This window comes from Nothobranchius furzeri, chromosome 12, assembly GCF_043380555.1.
Source record: "Nothobranchius furzeri strain GRZ-AD chromosome 12, NfurGRZ-RIMD1, whole genome shotgun sequence".
In the NCBI taxonomy this organism is placed as follows: Eukaryota; Metazoa; Chordata; class Actinopteri; order Cyprinodontiformes; family Nothobranchiidae; genus Nothobranchius; species Nothobranchius furzeri.
In genome coordinates this window covers 19,785,636-19,806,771 of record NC_091752.1, presented here as the reverse complement: position 1 = coordinate 19,806,771, position 21,136 = coordinate 19,785,636, and the positions used below count along the sequence as shown (strand labels likewise).

Genomic DNA, 21,136 nt, shown 5'->3' with positions numbered 1-21,136 from the left:
TATTAGCTGACTTATTCGCTCTATTTCTTACATTTTCACACAGTTATCTCTATTTTCCATTCCTTAAATTTTAAAAATAGCCTAGTTATTGCTATTTTATTTTTGCTTGTCGGGGTTAAAATATACAAAAACAAAAAAAAACCTATCAAAATCAATTGTGCCGTACCATCCAGATAGTGACTTTGATTAGATCTTGATTTTAAACGTCTACTATTCTGTCACCTTATTAGTTTGTATCATCCAAAATGCATTCATCTTTGGTGGACATACATGCAACTGAAACAAGTAGCCTAATGTATTTAAATGTGTCAACAATACAAGATTATAGTCCTTGTGGCATTTGGTGAAAGTAGTTGGTTTAGCTGAGATTGCAGCATGTTCTGTTAGAAATTGAAGTTGTCCATAATTATAATTATTTATAATCAGCAGCACAGCAATAAAAATATACATTGTGGTGTTTTTTAAGCTTTTGGGGTTTTGATAATGTTTCACAAAATCCGTTTGATATTTAGATAAGACTTCAAAATTCTGACATTTGCACAATTTTGATTGCATTTATCAAAGCACTTTAAACTACAACATCCAGAGTTCCCCTCAACGGCAAGCCGAAGGATTCAAACCAAAAAGCAGCTTCGCGTTTTCTGCACGTTGGCGCTTCCCATTGCTGCACGCTTCTTGTGGTGGTTTTGCTTAAGGAGGTTGCTTGCTTTCGTCTTTAACGGTGTGACAGACGCTACCTGAAGTCATGGCTGAGCCGGTGGCTGCCATGTGCGATCAGCTTACAAAAGCTGTGCTTATGATGATGGATGCAGAAACAAGCCAAGTTGACCGAATGGAGGCCCTAAAGGTAGCATCGTTACCGGTTGCTAGCTAGTTAGCCACTACTCGTTAGCGAAGCTAGTAATTTCTTGCTGTTTTCAAGGGAAACATTATTAGCCCACTTAACCGAATCAATTACTGGTATTTTATGTAGTAATATCTTCGTAACAGCATGTAGCAAGTTCTGGTTTAGCATTATTATCACGTAAATGATTACATAATTTTACTTGAATTAGCTCATTCATTTGTTGTTGCGTTTACAAGCCTTTGCATGAACAGGTGAATTCCACTTAGAGGTGTTGATACTGAGATTAAATAACATCAAATTAATTTAACTGCCTATAAAATAAAGAAGTTTATCTTGCTCAGTTCTGTGAAGACTTTAAAGAGTCCAGCACCCTTTGTGTCCCATGTGGCCTTCGGTTAGCTGACAAAACCCACCCAGCTTTGGTGAGACACTTTGGTTTGCAAATCCTGGAGCACGTCATCAAGTAGGTGGACCACTGACACAGATAAACAAAGAATAAAGCACGTATGATTTTCATTTATTTTCACCTTTCAGGTATCGGTGGAACAACATGGAGCAACAAGAGAAAGTCCAGTTAAAAGAGTGTGCCATGCAGCTGCTGTCTTCTGTAGGTGAAAGAGTAAAATAGTTCAGATGAAACGTCAGCCCTGACTGTCTTCAGTATCTGTCACTTTCCCTTCTTATCAGGGTACCTGTTCTATCATGGAGGAAGAGAGACACATCAAAGATGGCCTATCTCGAATAATCGTGGAAATGATCAAGAGAGAGTGGCCTCAGAATTGGCCGGATATGCTGGAGGAGATGGAGGCTCTTACCAGTCGGGGGGTGAGTGACATGTATGGTCCAGGAAGTGTTGCTTTTTTCCTTAACCACTTTGGATTCAATTTAAATAGGATTATGTAATGCCTCGTAAACAAATGTACTCCTGTGGGGGATTTATCACGCTCGTTTTCATATGACGTCATTGCTCAGACTTGGCCACTGTACAACAGGTGTCTTCATCTCTCCCCTGTCAACATTAACAGTTTTATTGAATCGGTTGACCTAAGAAATACAACCTCCCTTGAGATGAAGTGTATAAAATAGAATAAAAATGTATATGTCACAGGAGACGCAGACAGAACTGGTCATGCTGATCCTTTTGAGGCTGGCAGAGGATGTCATCACTTTCCAGACTTTGCCCAGTCAGCGGCGCAGGGACATCCAGCAGACGCTCACTCAAAACATGGAAAGAATCTTCACTTTCCTGTTGACTATTCTGCGTATTCAAGTTGAGGAATATCGCATAGTGGTCAGTGTGGTCCAAACTTTGGTACTTTTCTTTAACTTTATTGAGTTTTGAACGGCTGAATTTGATTTTTCTTTGTCATTTAGAAAGTGGTGCCCGCGTGTGAACTGCAGGTATAAAAAAAAAAGCAACATCTAGACTAAACTCAACGTGGCCACCTTGATTTCACTTGTCTCATTGTCTCTGATGTTTTGCCTACAAACATGCAGGCCAAAGCTCACTGTCGCGTTGCCGTGGCGGTGCTCAACACACTCGCAGGCTACATAGATTGGGTGTCATTGGTGCACATCACCAGCGGAAACTGTAAGCTGCTGGAGATGTTGTGCCTACTGCTGGTTGAACCAGAGCTGCAGCTGGAAGCTTCGGAGTGTCTGCTCATCGCTTTGAGTCGGAAGGTGAGTCGCAGGAAAATAAGTGTTACTTTAGTTTAGTTGGTGTGTCATGGTGTGTCTTCACCTTTCTCAGTGGCCTAGTGGTAGAGTGTCCGCCCTGAGACTGGGAGATCAGGGGTTCGATTCCTGGTCGGGTCATAGCAAAGACTTTGAAAAAATGGGACCCAATGCCTCCCTGCTTGACACTCAGCATTAAGGGGTTGGATTGGGGGGTTAAACCACCAAATAGTTCCTGAGCGCGGCTTGTCTGCAGCGCACCGCTCCCCCAGGGGATGGGTCAAATGCGGAGAACAAATTTCGCACACACACCTGTGTGTGTGACAACTAATGGGACTTTAACTTTAAAGTGCTCCAGACTAGCAGAGCTATAAATAAAGCTTTATTTGGACTTAAAGCAGAAATCTGGAGCTTTTTTATCCAACACCATCATCTAGAGGCTTATGAATGTATAGCACCTTAAGCCGTCCTCACCACTTCCGTATTTACAGCTGGAAGCAACACCTCTGAGCCCTCACTCATCAAATGTTTGTAGAAATATTCCTATATTTCTTTCTATAAACGAAATGTAGAATGTTCGTAGGAACGGTAAAAGTCCTGATTTATGAAACATGCGGTGGCCTCTCCTACGTACGTTTCTTCGCAATCGTCTAACGATAAATCCCACGTTTATCGTTCATACCCAGGTGCTTGTGTCTGTTCAGTCATTTACATACAGAAACGCCCATTTAACCATATTTGGTCACACCACATCCTCAGCTCATGAAGGAATTCCCTTGGTTTTTTCCCCCCAAAAAATTTTTTTTAATTGAAAGCAAGATCGAGACACGTCATCCCACTCACCAGACAAATGGAGCGCTGTGATAGGCCCACAAAGTGGATAGAGTGCCATGATTGTTCCACAATGGTGGAAACCCCCTACAGAGAGCTGTAATTTGCCAGCCAGAATGCTGCTAGGGGCTGCAGAGGTTGGTCTGGTTCACTAAGCTAGAGCAACATAGCTTTAGGTAAGATTTCAGAGTTAAAGAGGATATATTGTGCAAAATGCAAATGTTTTCTGTCAGTATTTGGTTTTAGAAATGAAGTGGCTTAAACAAGTTGTTTCATAAAGTCCCCTTCTGTGATGTCACAAACAGGGAAATTGGCATTGAATCTTGTAAAATGTCTTCTTTAAAGTTCCTTCATAGTATCTTGCGTTGATGCCATCAAAAGTTTGTAAATTTTGTCAATAACAGCAGATGGAAGCTGTTTAAAACCTTTTTTTATACTCTGAAACCAAAATATCTCCATCTGCAATGTAAAAGTTTTTGGGCACCGTGTTCATTTGGCTCGTGGTAGCATGAAAAAAAAAGCAGAAAACTCTAAGCAGACAGTGTGAAAGTTTGGCCAGAACAGCTATGTATTTATTAACACAATGTGTTCTGTTTCTCTGCTGATCAGGAGCCGGTTTAACTCAGTTTTCCTGCAGTTAAGTTGCTAGGTTTGAGGTCTTTAAAATGTTTTTTTTTGATGATGTCACAGGGCAAACTGGAGGAGAGGAAGCCCTTCATGCTGCTGTTTCATGACGTGGCCATCCACTACATTCTCTGTGCAGCCCAGTGAGTAAACCTCTGCTCCATTTTGAGTTCACGCCAAACTTTTCCACAGCTGTTAAACAGTTTGCCTGTGCACAGAACCGCAGATGGACTCGTGATATGCTCGAATTCCTCAGACCCACAGTAAGTTAGGACTTAAGGCTTCCATTAATGAAAAATTGTAACAGATGTTAGGCTGTTGACCACATCTGGCTATGAGTTATAGACCAACCCTTTCATGTACTTCTAGAGCCGTGGAGATGGCAGAGCGGCGTTACGTTTTCTTAAAGAGGCTCTGTCAAGTTTTGTGTGCGTTAGGATTCCAGCTTTGCTCATTAGTGGTAAGTTTGTCCTTGTTTGTCCTTCATGTAGACTCAGACATGTGAAATAACTGTTTTGTAGCTGCTTAGGTTTTCTCTAGGGCTGCACAATATAAAAAATTTATCGTTATCGTGATAACAGGACGTGCGAAAGGCCCATCGCAAAGCACGTCAAAAACGGCGATAAATGTTTGGTTCAAACATTTCCATCGGTGTTATACATCAACTTTTTGTAAACCGGCTCTGTTTTTTTACGCGGAAGTATTATTTGACTAATCAAATGTAGCCCCTCTGATATGCGGCCAATCAGATGGGTCCGTTCACGTAATACGCCCACCCCCTACGTAGACCCTTACCCCAAAATTCCACTATCTCCGCCGCCCCCGCTTTCCGCTGACGTTCGCTTCCCTTGTTCGTCATGCTGGCTCAGATTAACGAACGCACTTTGTGCTGAGGTTTCTGGAATCAGCGCTGCTTTCAAACGTGAACGTGAACCCGCTCGGTGTCGTTAAGCAGCTGATAATAACCGGGCTGACTCCGACACGTGCCGGTGAACCAACCCACCTACCTCCATGTCGCTAGTGTTCCACCGGGTGGTTAGCCCAGGCTCCGGTTAGCTTCCAGCTAAAAGGCTACAGCACTCTCCTCCCAGTCCCACCCTGCTAAAGAGGGCCTGGAAAAGTTCCCCCACACATCAAAGTGATTTTTCATTTATGAGCTTTTATAACCTTGTTAATCAGGATAGTTGATTTGCTGCTGCACATAAACTGTCAGTCAGAAGCTCTGCTAGCCGGTTATCTTAGAGGAGCTAGTTCAATTTGTTAGCTTGTTACCAGAATCACAGTTGCAGTTTCATCATCTGAGCTGCTTTTTAAGTTCTAGGTAAACTTGTTCAATTTGGGGTTAAAAAAAAAGTTTTCACATATTTTCCATGTAGGTTTTTTTTTTTTTTTTGCCAGTTCCTCTTCTTATAGGTAGACAATTGTTTTTCCCTCAGAAAATCTTAATATTCTCCTAGTTTGGCCCAGCACAGGTCACTTCCCAATTACAGCAACAGCCTTATATCATAACCACATAAGTGGAGAAAATGCTCAGTAGCAATGAGAGAATTTGCTGTTGCATTTAAGTGATGTTAACTATTATTTAACATTTAAACTATTTATTCAAAAAAAACCTGGTAAGGGATGTTTTTCTGTATTTGGAGCATCAGAAAAAGTTTTATGGTGGAGGTGATGTTTTAAAGTCACTGAGAAACTGCATGCATGCAGTTTGTTGTTTTGCTGCTAATACAGTAGCAGGTGCAGCTGCTAATACAGTAGCAGGTGCAGCTGCTAATACAGTAGCAGGTGCAGCTGCATATTTTTGCAATAAAAATCTTATGTCATGCATTAGTTTTTGTTTGCTTTGAACCCAGAGCAGCCATCACAGCCAGACGACATCAACACTGCATACTTTAGTATTTGTTCATTTATCGTGAGTAATATCGATATCGCAATATTAAGCACTGTTATCAAATATCGCAGGTAGGGCTGCAACAAACGATTATTTGGATAATCGATTAATCGGATGGGGTCTCGACACGATTAATCGATTAATCGGATTAAATGGGGAAATTTTTAAAAACTGCTAGGGAAACGTTATTTCTCTCCTTCCTTCACTTTATTTAACACAACATTATTAGAAAACAGTTCAATAGCAGAAAAGCAACATGCCATCACCTAAATTGTCTTATAAGGTGTATAGACAGATACCCTAAGCTACATCTATCTGTGACCTAAAATGCTTGGTCCAAGTTAAACAGCTTAAGGGCAATTCTCATCTGTTTTGTTTGATCTCATCTGTTGACATTTATTTTAAATGTAATTAAACACAGGCTGTGAATTAATCAAAATTGATCACTATTTCCAAAAATGACTGAAAAAATACCAAATAAAACAAAAGTAAATGAATGCCATCCTCCTTGTGATGATGCCCTGGGCAACTGCCATAAAGTCACATCAAGAAATGCTGCTGATCATTCCAATGATCCCAAATAGACTCACATTAGGCCACATGAAAGCAACTGAACCCAAAAATATATTAACCAGTATATAACTGCACTCTCACACAACACGCCTGCAGCAACAGTTAGGACTCCTCCCTCCCTTTTAAAAGCGTTTTTGCTTCCGAGGACATTGTGGTTGTAAAACCACATGCTAGTAGTCTGGCCCTGGTGTGATCAACCAGTTTCTGCGGGAATGTGACGGCGGAACCAGGGCCAGATTAACACTTTGTTGTACCCTGGGCAACAATATTCAAGGGCTCCATCATCACGACCCGAGGATCACCATAATGTGGTCACATACAGAATATTTTACTGTAATATGCAGTAAATATACTCAATACTTGAATGCCTGACAACACGTAACCCGCCCAGAGTAACCTTTGACCCACCTCGTGTGGACTGACCAATGAGGAGAGGGTCTTAACTTGAGGCCCTCTCTTCATTGGTCAGTCTGCATGAGACTGACTCTCAACTGACGTTCAGTCATAGGCAGCGAAGCGTCTCTGTGCAGAGCAAAAGCCCGGGTGGACAGTTTGTTTAATGTAGGGTGATCATATTTCCATTTCCAAACAAGAGGACAGGGGATCTGTGCCTATGACGTCACACTATGGCAACGCCACACAAACCATGTTGGGACCTATTTTTTGTAAGAACTAAATTAATATCAGATTCTGCCAATAAAAGGGCTCTAAAACAATTCATATGTAAATATTTTCATATTTAATGCAAAATCTCATTTTTCTGCTTTAGTGCTGCAACAAGGTTTTATTAATAATAAATTATTATACCTTTTGTTTTACTACAGCATCGGTAAGCTTCCTGTGCACAGATTATTAAGGATGCTTGTTTCAGATGTGAGATTAGACGATAGGATCAATGAAAAAATAAGTTGTCACACACTCCATGGAAACTTTCAGAGAATCCACAAATAGTGGCTTTCAAATGGTTTTGTTACTTTTTGCAAGTTTACAAAAGCAGCAGATGAGACAGCATGTCTGATAATTTAGTTTTTCACCTGATAAAATTAGAACATGTCAGTAATGCCTGAGGGGCTTTTATAAACACCGTATAACTAACACTCCTGGAGAGGGTATGAATTACACAGAGGCTTCTGGGGAGCCCAGTTATGGGGGGGGGGGGGGGGGCATTTTGCCTTGGCCCCCAAAATGTCTTGAAACGGCCCTGGGTGTGTGACTGAGTTTTGAAGGTGATCTGAATTGTATCAGATGTATAAATATAAAGTGTATAACTTATTGCTTTATACAGGTAAAAACGTGTAGTGGAGATAAATCTACCTACATTTTACTTTTCAACACTTTGTTTTGTTTTCTTGTTTTTATTTAACTATTTTCCTGTCCTGTCTGTCTCTCATCTTCCTGCATCTCCTCTTAATCCTCCAGAAAATCTGTTGCCTGGATTCTTACCTTTTCACCTCATCAGTTACTTTTGAGCAGATCAAAGGGATCTCCTGACCGAAAAGCGCAGAGCGCGTTTTCGATGCTGCGTGAGGTGACATCACCACAGCACAGGTGATGAGCTCCGCAGTAGCGAGCTTCAGGCACAAATAAGACAGAAAATAGAGAACATGTGCAGACAAGAATGATCGTGTGCTAATTATAGTTTTTTGGTTGCGCCACTTTGAGAATGGACCGTGCGCTGGAGGCAGCTGCCTGGATCGCTGCACAACAATGCGGAACCGGTTCGCAGCAGCGCAAGTCTGCAGGCTCTCCGTCGCGCTAATCTGCCGGTACCGGCTCTCCCTCACGCTGATCTGCGGCTCTCCCTCGCGCTGATCTGCGGCTCTCCCTCGCGCTGATCTGCCGGTACCGGCTCTCCCTCACGCTGATCTGCAGCTCTCCCTCGCGCTGATTTGACTTGCTCTGGTCTGCGCGCAACGGCGGGCGGGAAGGGGGGGGGGGCGCTTTTGGAAGAGTTGTGCGACACAACGAATCGATGACGCAATTCGTTGCCAACGCTTTTAGTAATCGATTTTCATCGAATTTATCGATTCGTTGTTGCAGCCCTAATCGCAGGTTTTCCTAATATCGTGCAGCCCTAGTTTTCTCTTTGTGGTTAATAAGCAGGGACTCTCTCCACAGGGCTCCAGTGTAGAGGTAGAAGTACCTGCAAACCTCGGCAAGTACTTAGAGGCCTTATTTGCCTTCACTACACATTCCAGTCAGGTGAGATGTTCTTCATTCCCTCCTTGGAAAACTTTATTTTAGATTTTTTTTAAAATCAGATTATGGGTAGCATTAATTGTTTCTGTGTGAATCCTGCTTTTTGCAGCTTTTAAAATCCTGCACCGTGTCGACATGGGCGTCTTTGTTCAGACACGAGACTCTGTCAAAAGTTGCAGTTGTCAGGGAAGCGGCCATCAAATACCTGAAAGCAGCCATGACCAACCTTGTGAAGGTGAGAAACCCGACGTGAGTGACATCAACAAGATGATGAGCATGAAAATAAATTCATTTTATTGTTGTTGATTCTGCTCTCTTCAGACTGGCTTCCCGTCGAGAAATGACAGCCCTAGTTGTGAGTACTCCCGTATCGACTTCGACAACGACCAAGACTTCAACTTTTTCTTCTCCAGTAGGTGTTATTGGTTCATTTGTACATCTCCCAGAACCGGCGCCTTTGTCTTAACATTGCTTTTGTGTGTGTGTGTGTGTGCTTTCAAGCATATCGATCACAGCAGGGAGACATTGTGAGGTGTGTGAGTCGTATCGTTCCACTAGAGGGTTTTCAGATGGCAGCAGAATGGTTACTATATCAGATCGCCAGCCCGATCAATCCTGGAGACACCATGTGTAAGCGTACAGGCTCATCCTTCACCAACTAGCAAATTTATTATGCAAAAGTCAAGCTTTGTTGATAATGAGGTTTATTTATTTGTTTTTAATGAAACCCATTTCTCCAGCTAAGACTGTAGAGGGCTTGTGCTCCATACTGTCCCCATCAGTGATCCAGTGGGACGCTGCAACAGTCTTAATGGAGTGCGTGTCATCCCAGATCATGAAAAGTTTGGAGGAAGAGGTGACAAACTTAAGAAAAGTCATGGATTGAGAAGGAATTAAATAATAACGCTTATTATTTTGATGGTGTTGCCTCAAACTGTGCAGAAGTTGCCGATCGATCAGAGCATGGAGCTGCTGCAGGCCGTGCTGAACTACGACACCAGAGATCCGCTCATCCTGTCCTGTGTCCTCAGCAACATCTCTGCTCTCTTTCCATTCGTAATCCACAGACCACAGTTCCTTCCTCAGGTCCTTTCCAAGGTTAGAAAACGTATTATCAGTAAGAGTTAATGGGATGTTACTTTATTTGAACTACTAAACTATTTGAAACATCTCAGGGACTGAGCACCTCTCCAGAGTTGCAGCTTTTCAGTGCTGCCCTTTGCACTTGTAATGGTTAATTTAAAGGGACACTTTGCAACTTTTTCTTATATTTAAATAATTTCCTTGAGCCAGTATGTGCTAAAATGACCCTTTTACAGAGTTGATGAAAGGAACACAACCTCTATCGCCCCCTGTGGCCATTTCAGACTGGCAGGCTTTTCTGTTGGGACTTAAAAAAAAAACTGAGCTGACATATGGCACTGTAGTCTGCTTCCTGCATGTTTTAGACCATGAACACAGCTTAATTGTTACTTTCGAAGTTAATCATTCCTGTAGACACAAAGAAAGGCTGGGGAGATATTTCAGCTGTTATATGAAGCTTTTGGCTCTACAAATGGACACTAAGGGGTGCTAAAAGATTGCCCAGACTGCCTAGTTCCCCTTTAATAATATCTGATTGTTTTGACTCCAGCTCTTTAAAGCCATTACATTTGAACTTGGTCCGGAAAGCAAGGTGAGTTGTCATTTCACAACTGGATATAATATTTTTTCTAAATCCTTCATGATCAAAAGACTAAATCACCAATGGTGTTTTATTTTTAAGACAACTTGGACTCGATCGGTGAAGAGCGTGAGGAGACACGCCTGCTCCTCGGTCATAAAGATATGCCGAGACTACCCACAGTTTATTTTGGTAAAAATGTTTCTATCCCAGTTTCTTGTGTTTGTGGTGAACGCTAATGTGACTTTGGTGTATTTTTCTCCCACAGCCTTGCTTTGAAATGTTTTACAACGATGTAAAAGAGCTGTTTTCCAGCAACACGATGCTGACCTACATGGAGAAAGGCTCTCTGATAGAATCTCTGGTGCTCATCAGTAACCAGTTTAAAAACTTTGAAAAGCAGAAGGCTTTTCTGGATGAGCTGATGGCCTCGGTGGTCGCAGAGTGGACCTCAGAGGAGATGAGAAGGTCAGAGGTTTTTTTTTTTTTTTTGTCTTTTTTCATGCCATACAAGATTTTAACCTTTTTTATTTATTTATTTTTTCCAGTGTGATTTGGGACCCCATTAAGTTCCTGTCCTTTGTTGGAGCTGATCAGGCGGTGGCTGGGAATGTTGAAGATACAGCAGGTCCAAACCGGAGTCGAGTAAGTATTTAGTTTTTACGTGAGAAAATGGTGAAACATTTTGAAGAATTAATGTAGATCAGTTTGTGTCAGTCTGATTTTAGGAGTAGTTCTTTTTTTTTTTTTTACCTTGAAAAGGGATTTTACACAAATTGTTTATTTATTTATTTTTTAGGTAAAGGACAATCGGTAAAGCAAAAAGCATCCACTAAATGCTGAAAATCCTAAAATGACCACCTTAAATCATGTTCTAGAATTCTAATATGTTGTTAACACAGGAAGCCTAACCCGGTTTCACACTGAAAGTATCAGCGGCGCGGAACGGCAGCGGAATGTCACAGCTTCAAGTAGAATCCATTATCGTCTATGGAGTGTTTCAAACCAGCTGCAACGCGACTATTTTCAGGCGTGCTCCATAAGCAGCGGTCCGCTAAAGATGGGATCGGGTAAAATTTTTGCTGCAAGCCGCTTCTGGGACACGTCCATTTACCCACTTAGCATAGGGCCAGACAGGAAATCACACACGGTTTCAGTGTAAAATCCCTGGTGATTTTCTAAATAAAAGTACAGCAGCGATGCAATTTCATATATTTGTAGCTTACGTGTGACCCAACAGCTTATTTACTCCCAGTTTCATTCCAGAAGTGCAGCGGGGTGTTTTTCAAGGCTTTAATCCTGGCATTGGAGAGGAACAACATCATATAGACATCAAACATCGATATAAAGCGTGATTTCTTTCTTTTTGGTTTAACGGCAGATTGAAGTCTCGTGGGATCCTGTGATCTCGCGAGTCAAGTAGGGCTGCAGCTATTGAATATTTTAGTTTTTGAATTTTCTATCCAATCATCCTGATTGATCAAATATTCTATTTTACGACGTGAAATGAGACAGTGGTCTGCTGCTAAAAATACCAAAATAAAACAACAAAATTATTAAGGGCTCAATATGTATTAAATTGGCGTTGTCTAGTTCCCTCTTTCCTAGCTGATATTTATAGTTAATGAATATTATATGGAACAAAATTTGATATATAATTACATTTTAGGTTTGTGCTAATATCACTCATCTTAGTCAAAGTAACATATCTAAATATGTCTGCATAGGATCAATAGAAGGTAATTATTTCATTCACATTTTCAGTAATAAGCTACTGGAAATGATAACATTTAATTTCTACTGGTAATAATGTAATGGTGGCATATATATTGCATTATGTATGGGTTGGCAACATGATCCAGTGTAAACTATTCAAATATAGAAGCATTTGTAAATTACATGCTACAATGGCTTGCCATAAACCTGATGCGTTGCGTGGTGCAGACTCATAGCAACAACCCAGACTCCAGGTAGCTGCAGCATCTCTGCCCCACACCGCTGCAGACATCCACAAATAAACGGGATGATGGAGAGATTTCTTCTGCTTGTAGAGTTTAGTCATTCACAACCATCGCATTTTTTCTGAACCCCACTTGATTGTAAGCGTGCAACTGGCTAGCTTAGCGCTAGCAATTCTGCTCGCAGTTTCACTCTTGAGCCAAAACGTTGGACAGTTTCTGCCTTTTACAATGGTTTGTGTCTTTGCTGGTTTCTTGATTTTCCTCCACAGCACATAAATTACCACATAGGTTGCCAGTTAAATGTGTTCAGACTGTGGTTCGCACATTTAGCGACGTTTCGAATCAGTAAAAAATGAATCGGGGAATTTATTGAATCGAATCATTCGAAGATTCATTTCAGCCCTAGAGTCAAGCGAGGAGGAAGTTGGAAGTCTCGAGGGATCTTGTGATCTTGCGAGTCCAACGAAGAGCACAGCGAGGAAGCCGTGCCGTGGCTAATGGGCCATTCCCATCTGTACCGGGTCGGCCCCAGCCTGGCCCGGTTGATTCCACACATCCCTGCCTTAAGCCCATGTGGGCTGATGCTACCCACCAATCAGAGGCTTGCCCTAATGGAAGGTGTGAATTTGCTGTCAGCAGTGGGTGTGTTGGCCCTGGTCGACCTGAAGCAGACCCCCTCGAGAAGAGGGCTGAGGATGAGCCTTGGTTGGCCCGGAAAAATACCAGGCCACCCAGATATGTAAACAACCTACGCTACCCGGCCCGGGCCGACCCGGTACAGATGGGAAGACTCTCCTGGTGTGAAAAGGACCGCTTTGTTTGCGAGTAAACCGTTCTGCTGCCGTTTCGCGCCGCTGATGCTTCCAGTGTGAAACTGGGGTAAGTCACGCTCATCCCCCCACCCCCCTGTCCTCACGGTCCTCCGGGCTTTTCAAGTTTTCTGCGGGAAAACCCGGGTTTATTATGGGGTTGTGTTTGGCATTTATCAGGGCTTCTGAGCCATTTTGAGCCCTAAAATATTTCATTTATTTTATCGAGCCTCAATGAAAAAAATGTCTTCTAGGACCCCTTTAAAAGTAAAGGAATTTACTTTGGAAGTATTAAGTGATCAAATCTCCAGTCATTTACAATAACAAATAACTGAGACCTCTGTCGGTGCACCCCAGGGCAGCTGTGGCTACATCGTAGCGCATCCCTACCGGGGTGTGAATGTGTGTGTGAGTGACTGAATGTGTTGTAAAGCACCCTGCGGGGGTTCCAGGACTTTAGAAGGCGCTATATCAAATACAGGCCATTTACCAAAATGTCCCTCAGTCTCTGCTGTTGAAATTTCAAGCGCTGTTTATTTTATTTTATTTTTTTCTGATCAAATCTAGTTTATTGCAGCCGCGTCCAGAGTTCTAATAGCAGATCTTTAAGGCTGCCTGGTCTTGTTTTTGACCTAAGTTCTAACACTATCAGCTACATTGCATTTCTTTTTCCTTCTAGTTGAGCTTCTGCTTGTTTGCCATGCTGGCTGTGGTGAAGCGTGCACATTGGCCTTCAGATCTGGAAGAAGCCAAGGCTGGGGGCTTTGTGAGGGGCTACACTCCCGCTGGAGCCCCCATCTACAGAAACCCCTGTGCTGAGCAGTTCCTGGCCTTTCTGCCTAACCTGCTAGCTCTGATCAGGTACATTCTGATGAGCTCTTAGTTCCTAAAAGATTAGTTTTTTCTTAACCTTTTAGAAACTTTCATCAACAAAAGCCGTATTCTAAAAATTCATAGTTCTGGACTTAAAATAGGTTAAAAATACTCAACTAATAACGTTGCTGTCCCTTTGCAGGACTCAAAATGCTTTACTCATACCAGAAAACGTGGCTCATCTCAGTGAGACCTTCTCCAGAGTTTTTGAATTGATGGACGGAGAGAAGAACGTCATTCTCGGTAAGAAAATCCTTCCGCATTTTTTGCTTTTATAAAATTTTCCTCCTCATGAAACCTATTGAAACCTAAATCGTCTGAACGTTTTTGGTTTCCAGGTCTCCCTCAGCATCCTCTGGATTTTTACGATGCTCCCGTATATAAAAGCAGCCTGGAGCGCATGCAGAGATTTTTCTTCTCATTATATGACAACTGGTGTGTTTTGACACGGCAGCTTTGCTTATTTTTATCTTGCATCGTTCCCACCTATTTGTGTGTCTGATAAACGTCTGCCTCCGCGTGCAGCTTCCATGTCCTGGGTGCAGCTGGCCCAGGCCTGCAGCAGGACTTCTACACTGTGGAGAAACTGGCTGAAGGACTAACGGACTCTGCGTTTTCATCCCTCGATCACGTCCCCGACCACAGACTTCGCCCAGTGCTTCATATCCTACGTGATCTTCTGTTTTCCCGCCACATTTGGTGTTTGCGTATTATTCTCTGTATTATTATTCATTAAGCCAGATTTACCTTAACGAGAATGCACGGCTGTTTGTGAAGCCACTGGCGCTCTCCTGTCCTCCAGAGTACTATGAGAGTCTACTACGCCCCCTGCTGGGCCCTCTGTTCACTTACATGCTTCAGGTCAGAGTCTCATTCTGTTTGCACAGCCACTGTTGTTTTTTATTCTAATGACTTCTGCTTCATATTCCAGAGACTTAACACCAAGTGGCAGGTCATCAACCAGAGGATGCCCGTAAAGTAAGTTGTTATAAAATGTTTTACAAATGGTTTTAAAACAGGAAATTTTTGGGGAACTAACAAAAAAAATCATGAATGTGCTTAAATTCATAGGAAAAAAATCGAGGTTGTGGTTCCATTTGTGTATTTTAAAGGTTTGGAACACAGGAAAGTTATTTTTTAAATGTTATTTCTGATTATAATCTATTACTCTGAGTTTTTCAAGCAGGCTGAACATGAAAATCGTTTCCTACACCTGTCTCCTGCATTAGCTTCTGATAGAAAATAGATGATGAAACTTTAGGATTTGAAAATCCTGACAGATCTATGCAATTAGCATTGATGGATTCATCTGTCTTGACTTGCAACGGGGAAGACTGCTGTAGCGTCCAGAAAACGGCAGAGGACATCTCTGCTAGTAGAAGCTAACTACTAGCATTAGCAGCTTCACCACACAGCAGAGCTCTTCCAGTATTGTGTTATTTGTGGAGATAAAAGGTCAACGTTGCAAGTCAGTGGTGGTAGTCTCATTGCTTTTATCCAATCTGAGGCAAGATGTAGAAATATCAGGAAATAAAACTCCACATACTGCAGCTCAGCTGTGATGTGGCTCACTTCTAGTTCCTGAAAATGGTGCACTGGTGTATTTCTTCCCCAGAGTACAACTTACAAGGCATTCCTTCCTACTAGAGACCACTGGAAATGTATTGATTACGCGAGTGTTCAACACCTTTAAGAAAATCTCTCTAACTGAATCAGTGGTGCTTTACCGTTCCTTAAGTTTTAAACCGAATATTCGATGAGGATGAGGAAGAAAAACAGGTGATTCGAGGATTGTATTTTATTGCGCAAGAGAAAGCCGATGCTTGACCGGGCATAACAACTGCAAACCAAAAGGGTTTATGCCCTGAAGGTCATACGCGACCGAAACGCGTCTGTTTTTCCACATCGAATGATCTAATAGACCCTGAAGAGTACCTGAGATACATGTTTTTCTATTCAATTATCCCACTTCCATCTGTTTTTGATATAAATAGAATATGTGGTGCTATTGGTGACTGTATTTTTAGCGGTGAGGATGAGGAGCAGGAGCCCTGTCAGGACATCGAGGTGACTCAGGAGATGTTGGAGGAGGAGCTTGTGCGCCTGATCACCAGGGAGGTTATGGACCTTCTAAGTGAGTGATTTCAATATTTACAATGGCATCTAAATCAGCCTTTTCGTGCACTTTTATTTTTACTGGAAGAGAAAAGATTTCAAAGACAAGAAGGTGGCCGATATGGACTCGATCTGCAAGTGTTTGTTGATGTGTCCAAGACTGTTTTACCTGCATGCTGTGTAGAGAGAGATTAAGCTGTAGAGACTTGAGTTTTCACAAGAGGAAATTCAGTAATGAGACTCGTTCTTTATCTGTAGCTGTCAGCTGCACTTCCAAAAAAGTGTCAGAACCTGCATCAAATAAAGAAGAAGTTGATGGTAAGAGTAAAACTGCATGTGGTTTTGCTCATTAGGCCAGAGAAAAGTGATGGTTTAGATTGACATGTGCTCTCACAGAGGAAGACATGATAACTGACTCGGTGCAGGTGGCGTCTTCTCCGCCCATGGATGAGCTGACTGAGCTCGGAAAGTGTCTGATGAAGCACGAGGTCAGTTTGAGACAGAAAAATCAGGGAACCGAACTTTGTAACGCAGGAGAGCTCACAGTTTCTCCTCTTTCAGAACATCTATTTGTCTCTCTTGACGCTTGCTTTCACATCCCTGTCGTGGAACGATGCTACTAACTGCCATCGCACCGCTTCAATGGTGTGCTGGACCCTTCTGCGACAGGTAGGACACTTAACACCACATATTTACTCTTGTGAGTTACACAATAAGTACAAATTTTACTGTAAAGTAATCACAAAACAGTCTGTTTCAGTCCTGTTGGAAGGACGGCTACAATGAAACGGATTTCCTTCTCACCCGGCTGGGTTGTTAATTTTTCTCCATTCAAAAGGCCGAAAAGTGACATAGACGATCTGTTCCGCCTTCGTACTTTCTGGTTCTTGAGCCAATTAAATGTGAACTCGCTAAGTTGCCACGTCTGCAACTCAAACACTGAAGCGCCGGCATATATAATTTGATTCCAGCTCGTGAAGAGCAGCAGCTTTGTGGACAGAATGTTAGCCAGTGACAGGAGTAGCCTAGAAGTTATTTCTTGTACCAATAAGAAGCCACAGCTAATGCTAACGCTGAGCTAACAATGGTAATGGTGAATTAGAAAAAAATAATTGGCCCTAAAAATATCTCAGCCTACTTTTTCAATTACCAACAACTTCATATTACAATGAAATGTATTCATCTACTTATCAACTTACTGTGTATGATTCGTCTTCACGTGTCGTGTTGGGCCGTAACTGGTTACAGCTACGTAGGGCAGGGGGAGTGGCTTAAAGTGGCGTTTTACTGGACCTCTCCACCAAACGTTTAAGTGTCGCTCTGCTGAATTTACGCTTCGAGTAGTTTAGTTTTAAGTGCTACAATTCCAGAACACGTCAAGCTCAGGAGGTCCCATCGGGCCAGACAGGAAGTCAAACACAAAAGTAGTGTAAAACATGTGGAAACTTTCAAAATAAAAGTCTCATGCTGCTTTCCAGTTGCTTAACTAGTAAACAAAGTAGGTATTTTGCTGTGAAACCTCAATAGCTGAGGTCAACAGAAAATTAACCACAGACCTTTTTGGATAAATGCTGCCATCTTTCTCCTTGCTTGTTATCTTGTTAATTGGCAAAATCACGTGTGGTTTCGCAATTCTCCGGAGATTTCTCTCGTGATTTGGGGCCAGCTTCATGGAACTGTCGATTTACATCTGAAACGTTTCCGGTGGGAAGGGAGCTCGCATGCTTATCATGTTACACGCCGCTTACAATTCGAGTGGAAATGCCGAGTGATACGTGGGCTGCAGTACCCAAATTTGACCACAAGATGTCATCTTTACTCCATGTACCATCTAAATATTCCCACAAACCTTGTGAAAGGAGATTGTTTTTTCTGTTCTTAGCTCTCAGCTGTTATATTCAGAAACTGCCTGGATTGGCACATTCCAGTTTTTCATCCTAAATGGTTTTTTTTTCTGTGCTAAAAGTCAGTAATTTAAATCAAACCAGACTTTATTTATAAAGCACTTTTCATACAGAAAATGTAACTCAGAGTGCTGTACAGATTAAAAAGACCCCGCATATCCCACAATTGTCGTTGACAATTTAAAAAAAAAACTCCCCCCCCCCACCCAGTGACATGCACATACACACACAACACAGTTGAGAACATAAATACCCACTGGGCTGAGCTCAGATGAGTCAGATCATTATTAGATGATTACGTGTGTTTTGTTATCTGTGACTTGAGAGATGATTGTAAAAGTCCCGTGTCCACATTTCCTTCTCTCTTCAGGTCGTATCTGGTAATCTTCTCGCTGAAGCAGTCGCGTGGTTCTTTACCTGCGTTCTCAGAGGCCTTCACGTTCACGGGCAGCACGAAGTCTGCAACTCGGCCCTCTCTAATCTGGCCTTTCAAATCTACGAAAGCCTGGTGAGGCAACTTTTTCACCAGTTTCACAAATGTTTCTTGTTAGCACTGCTTTTAGGATTATATATGTAGTAATCCAAGTGAGAAGTTTTTAACATTCCCTCTGACTTGGCATTTACCCCCGCCCATGTTAGCGGCCTCGCTACTTGGAGCTGAAAGGAGTGATGACTCAAATACCAAATATCAGCAAGGAGGCTCTGGACCAGTATGATAAAAGGCTGCTGAACCCCAGTGTCCACAAGGCGGGAGAGAAGAAGAGAAAAGACCAGTTCAAGAAGCTGATTGCTGGAACTGTTGGGGTAATTCCACCGTGCAGCCACGAGAGAGCGGTGCTGCTCTTGTGTTTCCCAGCTTCAGACCCTGCAAAGCAGCAGTGTGGTTCTGGCTGTGCTGTAAATCTGCTCTGGTGTATCTGGATATGTGTTTAACCTCTCTTTTCCTTGTCCCCTGCTAACAGAAAGCTCTGTGCCAGCAGTTCAGGAAGGAGGTTCATATCCGCAACCTTCCGTCGCTCTTCAAAAGCCCCAAACCAGACGTGGATATAGTGGCGACGGAGCCGCTGGGCCTCTCTGCTCTCTTCACCCCTGAGGATAATGCGCTGTAAGAACTAGCGGTGGAACAAATGTTCCCTCGCCACCCTCCTGTTTGTTCAAACTCATCTCTAAAAGCCATGTGACCCAGCGGTATCGCACTCTGAGTAACTTGTGCGTTATTATATTATTTCCATTCCCATCGACCTGTAAATTAAAATTAGAAGGGGTGAAAAAGTATTATCTGTCAGGTTGTGCTGAAAGAACATCTCCAAAACTGATCAAGCATTCTTTCAGTGGTTCTTGAAACCATTTTTTTCATAATTATTTCTCAGGCTTTTTGACTTTTAATGGGATATAACTACACTTGCACAGTAAGCATGCCACAGAATTCAGGAATACAACTTTGAGCTGATTTTAAGAGAAGTAATTGGCATCAAATGTCTGTGTAGGAGTTAGCTGCAGAAGAGGACTGTTACGGCCGTGTGAGGGGAACGGGAGTACGGCTCTGTATGGGAGCTGGATGCATTTTATGCACAAAAGTATGAACGATAGGTAAAATAATTTAAACGGTTTACGTTGGCTTATATGTTGTGTGACCAAGCTATTGCTGCTGCATCCGTAGGACGAAACAAAAGAGTCCTGATGCGCTGTTCTTTTAGTTTGCCTCTGTTTTTTTATGAGGGAGTAACCAAGCAACCCTGGATAAACTACAGGATTGTGTTTTAGTGAATGGTAGATGCAGGAATTTATCACTGGAGCAGCTGTTTTGCAGATATTACCAGGTAGTTAAGCTAATTTTGGTTTGCAGTTTTTCGTCTGGTCACATCAGAACAACCTACGCCGCCTCAGAACTCTTTAGGTTTGCATAGGAGATAAAAATAAATGAATTAAACGGCACATTGATCTTTGATATAACAGCCAAATTTTGTGCCAAAATACACGAACAGACCCTCTTCTGGATGTCTCGCTTATAAAAGTGTATACAGTTTTCAAGAATGGACTTAGCGAATAATGTGTAGCTTAATCCAAGTTGTTTTGTAGTTTCACATTTCAGAGGTTTGGTGTTTGCTTTAAACCTCTCTTTAATTCAGTGTCTACATTCTGACTGTTTTACTGAATCCGAGTTACCACCACACTATCACAAAAAACAAAGTAAAGCTTTTTTTTTATTTATCTCACATCTGTTGATTTGTATTTTTGTGAACATTGCTGTTTTTCTCATTAAAAAAAACTTTGTACTCTAAAACTTTGTAAAAATGATTAAAAAACTTTTAGTGTTTTGTGGTTAATACATATTTTTGTGTTAAGTGTTTGTAAGTAAAGGAAATAGTTACAGAGTCAGAGTCAGAGTCACATACACCTTATGTGGTTAAATTTTACAAAGGAAAAATTTTCAGATAGTATTTAATTTTTATTGCTTGTTTTCTGAAACTAGTTTTGCATTTACAAAAAAAAAGTTCATATAGACATGTAGGCAATTGTCACAAATTCCGATCAAACTATTTTTGGTCATAAAATGTCCAGATAAGCTATCACTACTATGGGATGCACAATATATTAGCACCAATATTGGTACTGGCTGATGTTAGTAATTTTCTGACATCAGCCCGATAAGTAAAATTGCCAATATTAACATACTTTTCCCATCTTGTTTCCATTCGTGTCAATTTCAAAGGGTGAGGGGGTGATGATGTGTAAATATTTAGTTGTGAAAGTGATCGTAATCATCTCAGAAAAATTTGCATATTGTGATAAAGTTCATTATTCTCTGTAATGTACTGATAAACATTAGACTTTCATATATATTAGATTCATTACACACAACTGAAGTAGTTCAAGCCTTTTATTGTTTCTAATATTGATGATTTTGGCATACAGCTCATGAAAACCCAAAATTCCTATCTCAAAAAAATTAGCATATCATGAAAAGGTTCTCTAAATGAGCTATTAACCTAATCATCTGAATCAACTAATTAACTCTAAACACCTGCAAAAGATTCCTGAGGCTTTTAAAAACTCCCAGCCTGGTTCATTACTCAAAACCAAAATCATGGGTAAGACTGCCGACCTGACTGCTGTCCAGAAGGCCATCATTGACACCCTCAAGCAAGAGAGTAAGACACAGAAAGAC

At 41.7% G+C, this 21,136-nt stretch overlaps 1 protein-coding gene across 1 annotated transcript; it reads left to right on the top strand.

Moving 5' to 3' along the window:
• Nucleotides 1-566: 566 nt before the first annotated feature.
• On the top strand, nucleotides 567-19,762 carry LOC107375718 (exportin-5). Its single transcript, XM_070542393.1, has 33 exons — nucleotides 567-847; nucleotides 1,189-1,310; nucleotides 1,382-1,454; nucleotides 1,535-1,672; nucleotides 1,956-2,138; nucleotides 2,222-2,248; nucleotides 2,345-2,530; nucleotides 4,046-4,122; nucleotides 4,198-4,242; nucleotides 4,349-4,439; nucleotides 8,562-8,645; nucleotides 8,752-8,877; nucleotides 8,964-9,054; nucleotides 9,144-9,272; nucleotides 9,383-9,498; nucleotides 9,585-9,740; nucleotides 10,276-10,317; nucleotides 10,408-10,497; nucleotides 10,574-10,773; nucleotides 10,854-10,950; nucleotides 13,755-13,936; nucleotides 14,091-14,191; nucleotides 14,287-14,383; nucleotides 14,474-14,610; nucleotides 14,712-14,809; nucleotides 14,880-14,926; nucleotides 15,976-16,082; nucleotides 16,322-16,381; nucleotides 16,460-16,551; nucleotides 16,625-16,732; nucleotides 18,338-18,475; nucleotides 18,607-18,771; nucleotides 18,930-19,762. Exons 1-33 carry the CDS (start codon nucleotides 746-748, stop codon nucleotides 19,074-19,076), a joined length of 3,654 nt encoding a protein of 1,217 aa, XP_070398494.1. The 5' UTR covers nucleotides 567-745; the 3' UTR covers nucleotides 19,077-19,762.
• Nucleotides 19,763-21,136: the final 1,374 nt, after the last annotated feature.

What these genes read in the sequence shown, in the direction of transcription:
- LOC107375718 (XM_070542393.1), top strand. Translation starts at nt 746, where the DNA reads ATGGCTGAGCCGGTGGCTGCCATGTGCGATCAGCTTACAAAAGCTGTG. An exon ending in CTTCAACTTTTTCTTCTCCA is followed by an intron (nt 9,055 to 9,143) that starts GTAGGTGTTATT and finishes TGTGCTTTCAAG; the next exon opens with CATATCGATCACAGCAGGGA. An exon ending in CAGGTCCAAACCGGAGTCGA is followed by an intron (nt 10,951 to 13,754) that starts GTAAGTATTTAG and finishes TTTTCCTTCTAG; the next exon opens with TTGAGCTTCTGCTTGTTTGC.